At 35.3% G+C, this 9993-nt stretch overlaps 1 protein-coding gene across 2 annotated transcripts; it reads right to left on the bottom strand.

The window, feature by feature from the left end:
* Positions 1-651: 651 nt before the first annotated feature.
* LOC133664390 (ubiquitin-conjugating enzyme E2 A-like) lies at positions 652-7203 on the bottom strand. Of its 2 annotated transcripts, XM_062068964.1 has the most exons (7): positions 6983-7203; positions 5714-5794; positions 5614-5639; positions 3937-4026; positions 1272-1360; positions 1041-1196; positions 652-937 (listed from the first exon to the last, which is right to left on the bottom strand). In XM_062068964.1, the coding sequence occupies exons 1-6, from the start codon at positions 7024-7026 to the stop codon at positions 1068-1070; spliced, it is 459 nt and encodes a 152-aa protein (XP_061924948.1). In that variant the 5' UTR covers positions 7027-7203; the 3' UTR covers positions 652-937; positions 1041-1067. The 2 variants fall into 2 exon arrangements, with proteins under 2 accessions (XP_061924948.1, XP_061924947.1); XM_062068963.1 differs by having other exon boundaries at positions 652-1196; positions 6983-7202.
* Between the last annotated feature and the right edge of the window lie 2790 nt (positions 7204-9993).

The following is a 9993-nucleotide window of genomic DNA, read 5'->3' as shown; positions in this document are numbered from 1 at the left end:
ACCAAATATTAACATTGCTGTATGTATACTTTTGACCCTGCAGATTTGCTCACATGTTCAGTAGACCCATAATAAATTCATAAAAGAACCAAACTTCATGAAGGTTTTTTGTGACCAACAAGTATGTGCTCCAATCACTCTATCACAAAAAATAAGACTTGTAGAAAGTATTGGAAGCTCAAGACAGCCATGACATTATGTTCTTTACAAGTGTATGTACACTTTTGATCACGACTGTATATACATACACACACACACATATACTGTAGTGGCGATCGTTCCTTTGATATATGGCAACTAGTTGGCCTCGCGTACAATAATTGTTAGCTTGAAAGATGTATGAATATGTACTACATTTGGGGAGCATCTACTTTTTTCAGTCTATTTGGCTGAAAAAGTTAAAAATACATATTTTTTGTATGAAGCTGCCTTACACTCAACCACCATAACTACTATAACTACCTCTAAATGGTTGTTAAAATGTTACGTAACACAGGATTGTTTGAGGCTAAATTTAGGCGTTTCAACGTGACATTAGGGTATCCTTCTATTTTAACTTGCAGTATAACACGTATAAATGTGCCTACACTGTATTTCCTTCTCTTTTTTATTTACATGTGCTGAAAATAATGACATGGGAGACAGCCAGTGCAAAATCTGTACATATATATTCAGATGCAGGTTTCTTATATACACAAGTATTTTAAGAAAGGAGGTATGGATATCCAACAGGTCGTGCATGCAAAAAAACCCAACGAAAAACATGGTGTAACAATTTTTGGAGTCCATAATGCTCAGGAGGGGAGGGGGGGATGACATCATCTACGAAGCACCCAGGACATTAAGCATGATAAAGTAAAGCTGGAGCCCACAAATAAGGCAAGAATCAAGGCTAAAATATAAGATAAAAAAACAAATTCCCTCTTGGCAGGCAGATCTATGAAGGGAAGTGAAAGGTAAAGTGCATAAAAATCTTAAAAACAAAAAAGTAAGGAGATTTAAGAGGCTGACTTTTTGAGCGCGCGCACACACACACACACCACTTTGGCTGGGTGAGGTCAGCCAGGTCAACTGTCTCGCCAACTTCGTTCTACGATGGCGGAAACTCTCTTCTCGTACTCGCGCTTGTTTTCCTGGTAAAGCTGTGCGGCCTGGCTGTTGGCTGGACTGTTGGGGTTTGGCTCGTCCAGCAAAGACTGGGAAGGAAGAAAGAAAATGATCTTTTTACTTGAAGACAGAGCAGATATTTAACTCATAATTGATTTATTTACCTGGATGGAGGTAAGAATAGAAGACACGTCATAAGTAGGACTCCAACGGTTCTGCAGGATGTCCAAACAAATACTACCATCTGCATAAACTGTGCACAATGAAACAATTACTTTTACATCCACATCAAAAAGAAAACGGTGCATCAAAAGCATGATGTTGTTAATGTTAATTGTGTTAATGTTAAAACAAAATATGAAGAGGAAAAAAAGTCAAAATGGGTGCCTCATTTGGGTGCTGATTTAATTTTAGTGGCACTGAAATGAGGTCTAGTTATATCCGAGTCGACTGTTGCAATGGTGTTACGTTCGATGTCCTTTTTCTACCTGCACAGACAAGGGTGAGCTTCATCATGCTAACCAGTGCTTAAAGTTCATATAGCACAAGTAATTATAAGCAACTTAATTTTGCTCGATTAAAAAACACAGGATTAAGTAGCAATCGCACTTCGATTGCTAGTCTAACATCACTACAATTGTGTATCGATGATCAAATTCTGCTCAAATTCCTCTGTTCTTTAAGTGCAGCTGGTTTTGCACTGATTATTATTAACTGGTTGTGTATTTACTAACTTAATTGTTTGTGTATAATTGAAGCATTTAAATTACTATTCTGTTCAACTTGCATGTAACAACATCCAGTAAAAATAAAAAAGTATTGTTTTTGAACAAAAGGTTTAAATTTTCCCTTTTAATACTGGTCCGAACATTGTTTAGCACTGGCACCCTTAGAAAAGTATCAATTCGGTACTGTATCAGATAATATTTATTGTGATATCATTTTATTCTTGTAAAACTACATTTGTCTCTTACATGGTTTGAAAAATTAGTGAAATGAAACCTTTTTTCTATCCTTACAATATTAAAACTTTTGTGCAATTTTTTTCCTGATAATATACATAATCCTTATCTGATAGTGGCCTTTTTGTCCCTCATAATATCCCACTTTTGTTTGTAATACTAGGGCTGCAGCTATCAAATATTTAAGTAATCGACTAATCTATTAATTAGTTTGATTAAACGGATAAAACACAGAAAATAGTTAAAATGTTATTCCTTTCTAATAAATGTACATCAAAAACATTGAAATAACACTTTTAACATGTGAGCATGAATAAATATTTTGAAAAGTGCGCTATTTGCCAGCACACAGATCACGGCCACGACACACCACAGCTCTCATGTGTGCTCTATTGCAGCCGACGTGCAGAAACAGTGTCCACATATTTAAAATTCTGGGTATCCCATGCAGTCTGGATTTGATCAGTTTTATTAGTTACACTCAAGTGATTAATCGAAGTAACAGAAAATAAGGAAAAACTTTTTTGTCGTCAAATTAATTCATTTAATCATTGCAGGCCTAAATATTACCACTACATTTTAAAACTAAAATGTTTGTCTCTTTATATTTTAACATTATTCCCTTAGTTATGACTTTTTCTTCCAGTATTATGATCTAATACTCGTGGAATACTAAGAATGCATTTTTTGGGGTGATATTACTACAAAATGATCATACAGTTGTCACTTTTTGTATTAGTAAATTTTTCACAAAATCTAAATTTTTTGAGTTTGAGTTTAGTTGAGTTTGAGTTTATTTGGAACATGCATGCATACAACATGATACATCACAATTTCCAGTTTCTCTTTTGAACATGTTCGAAAAGGAGTAGGAAGAAGCAGAGCTTATTTAATCCTACCCCTTTTCTTTTACATAACAGTTGCTAAAACTTTTGTTCACTTCCTGTTCTCAATTTATTCACAATATACTCCATAAGTATTCACAATAAAAATAAATAATAAATAATTAATACTCTGTGAAGTAAGTTACATTTCATATGGTGAGATGAGTAAGATTATTTTGAAAATGAACGGATGGATGGATGAAATAAATTCAGAATGTTTATCATGGTTCTTCTTCTTTGTACTTTGTAAACACTTTTAAGTTTGAAGAGTTTCTTGAAGTGGATCATATTAGTACGTTGTTTGATTTCTTTGCTTAACCCATTCCATAATTTAATTCCACATACTGAAGGTCTTAAGTGTTGTATGTGTATACAAATGTTTTGAATTACATTTTTCCTCTAAGATTATATTTTTCCTCTTTTTTTGAGAAGAATTGTTGTATATTCTTGGGTAGCAGGTTATAGTTTGCTTTGTGTATACTTTTAGCTGTTTGCAAATTCACTACGTCATGGAATTTCAGTATTTTTGATTTAATAAATAAAGGGTTTGTATGTTCTCTAAATCCAACATGATGTATTATTCTAATTGATCTTTTTTGTAACACCGTTAATGAATGAAGTGTACTTTTGTAGTTATTTCCCCATATTTCTACACAATAACTCAGATATGGTAACACTAGCAAGCAGTAGAGAATATGAAGTGAATTTTGGTCTAGAACATGTTTTGCTTTATTCATTATACCAATATTCATTTTTATCACAATATCATGACTTTATTCTTTTGGAATTACCTTTTTCTGTGATATTACTACTTGATCCCCACACAATCATTTGTTTAAATATTACAACCATCATTTGATTCTTGCTTCTTATAAAATGACAAACTTTCTTGCAATATTTCAACTTTATTCTCTTTACTTTAAGACATTTTGAGCGACCCTTTGAACCCATGTGAGCGATGCAGACAAGAGTGAGAGTCCTACCATTAGGATGAAACATCTTTGACACAAATCGTACTGTGGGAGGCTTGTTGGGGTATTCTTCTGTGAACTCTACAATGAGTTTAAAAGTACCTGTGAGCAAAACAGAACAAACATTACTCGTCATTTAATGAATAGTCAATCACAGGGCTACACAGAGTGGTATGGGAAGCTGCTCATTAAACGACACATTGGAAGGGTCAGAATGTTGCCACACCGTCTGCATTAAAACCAACAAAACTAAAGACACGTTTCTGTTATTGGGCTGATGTATCAAAATATTAGTTTCTCTTGTCACTACATGCAGAAAATCCACAGCGAGACAGAAAGACGGCGTAAACAAACTTGGTAGTTGATATTGTTACCTGATTGACTGTTAGCCTGTCACTCCCATTGCTCAGTGACACTTCCCGTTTCCTGTTAAAAATATAAATACGTATCGAATGTTTTATCGAACCATTTTAAATGTTGTTATCTTTTGTGTCTATTGCGATATATATTGATCAATAAAAATGTGTTTGATCAAATGTAAGACAACTACATATATTTTTTGGGTGAGAAGAAACCGGACGTTATGAAGGTAGGTTCATGCAAAGGCACTCCCGCTCTGGTAACCTAGCTAAACAGGAAGTAGTCACTGAGAAATGGAAGGGACACAGTAACAACCAATCACGAAACAGTATCAACTATCAAAGGTTTGATTGCGCCATCTTGCTGTTGATTCTCTGCAAGGAGTGAGAAGAGAAAGTAAAAATGAGTGCTGCAAAAGGAAAAGTCACCTCGACATTTTGGCAGTTTATTGGATCTTTTCAAACGGACCGTAGTCCTTAAGTTTATATTTTCAACCCTCGTCTGTTCCCTATTCGGGTATAAGGAAAACAACAGGTAGGAAGTAAAGTGGAAGACTTTATGAATACAATAATAATTTTTAAGTCATGACATGTAAATGGAGTATTGTAAATGGAGTATAATGAGCGCAACAGAGGAACTTCGATCTGTTGACTCAATTGTTAGCTATTTACGACTTTCAATGCATAAAAAAGCATAGCATATGTGTTCTTGTCTTACGTAAGGATTGTGAGTGATAAACACCACATCTCTTTCCAATTTTAGTGTATTTCTATTATGACTGATCTGATAACATGGTCAGAGTGCAGAATCGCTACTACGGTGATGTCTATTGCCGAAGGTATTCGATGCGGAATATTCAAAATGGCTTACTGAATTTGTGTCATTTTGTGATGTTTAAACGGTATTTCCACATACTTTGCGGATTGCAAACACAATTGGATATGATTCAATGGATACAACGAAACACAAATAAGCATATAAAGTCAACTTGTTTTTCCACTCAACTAGTACTTTAAGTGTTCAATGCGATTTTAGAATTTCCTTTACACTGATTGTTCGAGTCTTTTCCATGGTCGTGTTGAAATGTATTTTCATTTTTGCTTTGATAGCGGAGGGCATAATAATCAGAGGAAGTTTACATCTCAAATAAATATTTTTTACATTTAGTATTTTTTTTCTGGTCCCTATTTTCCATTGGTCATAAAAAATAACCATAATTACCATATCTACTGGTATAAAACACTTATGTTGTGATACATTTTTCAACCACATCGCCCATCCCTAGCCCAACAGTGTCATTATCATAAGACAAAGAAATAAAATACCTACCATCTTCAAACGGAGTTCCTTCAGGGCTGAGACAAATAGATGTTATGTTAGTGTGCTGACAATGTCATTATTTGATTTGAAATTGCAGATTATGTCTTACCCAAAAATAACTGCATTCCACACCATAATGTTGTTTTCAGATGGGGCACCACTGACACCAGCTGGAGGGTCCTCTTGTAGCCTAATGAGAAAAAACTTGCATTGTTAGGATACTTTTAACATATATTTAGATTTGTCTTAGTAGTTAGTCTTACTCTTAAAATCTGGCTAGTGAGCGGCATATAAAACCTTAAGACCCACTTTTATTCTCTGGCTTTTAACACTACGTGAGCTGTGTGGTCCTCTGTGTTTTAACATTTGTATTTATTGTTTTAATTGGTTTTAATCATATTTATTTTATATTGTTTTAACATTTATTTATTTTGTTTTTATTCAGTCATTGTTGGAGCTAAGGATAGTATTTGAATCTTGATTTTAATATTTTTGTGCAGCACTTTGTAAAAAATGTTGTTTAAAACGTGCCATATAAATAAAGTGGGGTGGATTGGATTCACATTTTGTGGGTAAATGTAAGAGACAGTTAATACATATTAAGTTTGATGGGTTTATTCTCTGGCTTTTAACACTACGTGAGTTGTCTGGTCCTCTGTGTTTTAACATTTTTATTTCTATTTATTGTTTTAATTGGTTTTACCCTTTAAAATCGTTAATCATATTTATTTAATTTTGGTTTAATATTTTTTAATTTTGTTTCTATTCAGTCATTCTTGGAGCTAAGGATAGTATTTGAATCTTGATTTTAATATTTTAGTGCAGCACTTTGGAAACATTTTTGTTGTTTAAACCTCCTATATAAATAAAGTGGAGTAGTTTGGATTGCAATTTTGGGGGTAAATGTAAGAGACATAGTTAATACATATTAAGTTTCCCTTTTTTTTAAAAGTAGAATTAGCCAGTTCCACAGACAAAATGTTCTATAATGAGCAATGGACAGTTTCTCACCTGTTCACTAACTAAATATTACAGAACGTTTAACAGAAAATGCGTTAGTTAAAATGAGTTTAAAATAATTCCAATTTGAGAATAACTAGTAAGACAGTTGCGAGTAATAAGTGCTGGCTACGGAAATTAAGCCGGTAGCTAACAAGCTAACAGGTTTGAATAGTAAGCGTTGTTTAGCTTTACTGTAGTAACCTCCACTAAAACATTACTTTCACTGACACTTCTGTAAAAATTAAATGTGCTTTTTAACGTTAAAAATGGCGGTTATAGTAGCTCTATTTTTGAATAATAGCGAGACGATAGCGATATGCCACTAACTAGCACCGAGCTAGCGCTAGCTTGTCCCAGCGTTAGCCGAGCAACTCACCGTTTAAAATCCCTCATGAGTCTCCTTCGGGCCGGTGTGGACATGGTCGAACTTTGTCGAATTACTTCGCAGGATATTTGGTGTTTTATTTATGACGTCACTCGTGTTTGTCTAAAAACATTCTAGTTGGCCCAGGGGTGACGTTGTCGTTCTCTGGTTAATCCGGTCTGGTTAGCCCCAGCGCCTTTAAACGGACGATACCACTTTGAACAAAAGGGCGGGGGTGGTCGTTAAATAGTAAATACACGCTCGAAAACAGTCGTGTGATATTAGATACATCTTTCCTTACGTACTGTTATAATTATATATTTTTGTACAATGTATGCCTCTTTAATACACAACTATGGCTTATTATATTGAATATAGTGTGTGCTCCCCCATGTACAAGTCTAGTGTCATGTGACGAGGCGCGGCCGTGATGACGTAATGTTTGTGCTGAGTTGTCTGATGAAGGAACGCCTGTTCCTGACAGGTGACGAGCCGGCTGCTGACACGTGACCAATGGCCTGGCCCATGCGCTCTAATTTGAAAGATATAGTTCAAGCAAAATGTGTATAACCTATTTACATATGTTACCATTTTTTCCATAGATGGCAGACACATTACCTCATTCGTTAAAGATGCTAAAACCAATTAAATGTAGGTCAATAGGCCCTTGTCCACAGATATATATATATATATATATATATATATATATATATATATATATATATATATATATATATATATATATATATATATATATATATATATATATATATATATATATATATATATATATATATATATATATATATATACACTACCGTTCAAAAGTTTGGGGTCACATTGAAATGTCCTTATTTTCAATGAAGATAACTTTAAACTAGTCTTAACTTTAAAGAAATACACTCTATACATTGCTAATGTGGTAAATGACTATTCTAGCTGCAAATGTCTGGTTTTTGGTGCAATATCTACATAGGTGTATAGAGGCCCATTTCCAGCAACTATCACTCCAGTGTTCTAATGGTACAATGTGTTTGCTCATTGGCTCAGAAGGCTAATTGATGATTAGAAAACCCTTGTGCAATCATGTTCACACATCTGAAAACAGTTTAGCTCGTTACAGAAGCTACAAAACTGACCTTCCTTTGAGCAGATTGAGTTTCTGGAGCATCACATTTGTGGGGTCAATTAAACGCTCAAAATGGCCAGAAAAAGAGAACTTTCATCTGAAACTGGACAGTCTATTCTTGTTCTTAGAAATGAAGGCTATTCCACAAAATTGTTTGGGTGACCCCAAACTTTTGAACGGTAGTGTACATAGTCAAGTTTTCTGTGGTTTATCCGTTATACATTGCTCAATACCGGGGTTGAGTGGAATATACATTAGGTCAGGAAAAAACACAAGAGGCTATATCATCCCTACAAGCCTGTTTCACAGGTTTTCCCTGCGCTTCAGGGGAAACCTGCCAAACATTCTTGTAGGGATGATATAGCCTCTTGTGTTTTTTTCCTGACCTAACGTGTATATATATACATACATGGGGCGGTATAGCTCGGTTGGTAGAGTGGCCGTGCCAGCAACTTGAGGGTTGCAGGTTCGATCCCCGCTTGCGCCATCCTAGTCACTGCCGTTGTGTCCTTGGGCAAGACACTTTACCCACCTGCTCCCAGTGCCACCCACACTGGTTTAAATGTAACTTAGATATTGGGTTTCACTATGTAAAGCGCTTTGAGTCACTAGAGTAAAGCGCTTTTTAAATATAATTCACTTCACTTCACTATATATATATATATACACACACACACAAATAAGTATTCATATATATATACAGTATATATATATATATATATATATATACATTCATATATATACATACAAATATTCATATATACATACAAAACCAGTGAAGTTGGCACGTTGTGTAATTCGTAAATAAAAACAGAATACAATGATTTGCAAATCCTTTTCAACCTATATTTAATTGAATAGACTGCAAAGACAAGATATTTAATGTTCAAACTGAGAAACTTAATTTTTTTTTTTTGCAAATAATCATTAACTTAGAATTTAATGGCAGCGACCCATTGCAAAAAAGTTGGCACAGGGGCATTTTTACCACTGTGTTACATGGACTTTCCTTTTAACAACACTCAGTAAACGTTTGGGAACTGAGGAGACCAATTTTTGAAGCTTTTCGGGTGGAATTCTTTCCCATTCTTGCTTGATGTACAGCTTAAGTTGTTCAACAGTCCGGGGTCTCCGTTGTCGTATTTTATACTTAATAATGTGCCACACATTTTCAATGGGAGACAGGTCTGGACTACAGGCAGGCCAGTCTAGTACCCGCACTCTTTCTTGTTGTAACACGTGGCTTGGCATTGTCTTGCTGAAATAAGCAGGGGCGTCCATGATAACGTTGATTGCATGGCAAAATATGTTGCTCCAAAACCTGTATGTACCTTTCAGCATTAATGGTGCCTTCACAGATGTGTAAGTTACCCATGTCTTGGGCACTAATACACCCCCATACCATCACAGATGCTGGCTTTTCAACTTTGCACCTATAACAGTCCTGGTTCTTTTCTTCTTTGGTGCGGAGGACACGAAGTCCACAGTTTCCAAAAACTATTTGAAATGTGGACTCGTCAGACCAAAAAACACTTTTCCACTTTGCATCAGTCCATCTTAGATGAGCTCGGGCCCAGCGAAGCCGGCAGCGTTTCTGGGTGTTGTTGATAAGAGTTTTAACTTGCACTTGCAGATGTAGCGCCTAACTTTAGTTACTGACAGTGGTTTTTTGAAGTGTGGTAATATCCTTTACACACCGATGTCGCTTTTTGATCAGTACCGCCTGAAGGGTTGAAAGTCACGGCCTTGCCGCTAAGGTGCAGTGATTTCTCCAGATTCTCTGAACCTTTTGATGATATTACGGACCGTAGATGGTGAAATCCCTAAATTCCTTGCAATAGCTCGTTGAGAAATGTTGTTCTTAAACTGTTCGATAATTTGCTCACGCATTTGT

This window comes from Entelurus aequoreus, linkage group LG14 (genome assembly GCF_033978785.1).
Source record: "Entelurus aequoreus isolate RoL-2023_Sb linkage group LG14, RoL_Eaeq_v1.1, whole genome shotgun sequence".
Taxonomy (NCBI): domain Eukaryota; kingdom Metazoa; phylum Chordata; class Actinopteri; order Syngnathiformes; family Syngnathidae; genus Entelurus; species Entelurus aequoreus.
This window is presented reverse-complemented; position numbering and strand designations above follow the sequence as displayed.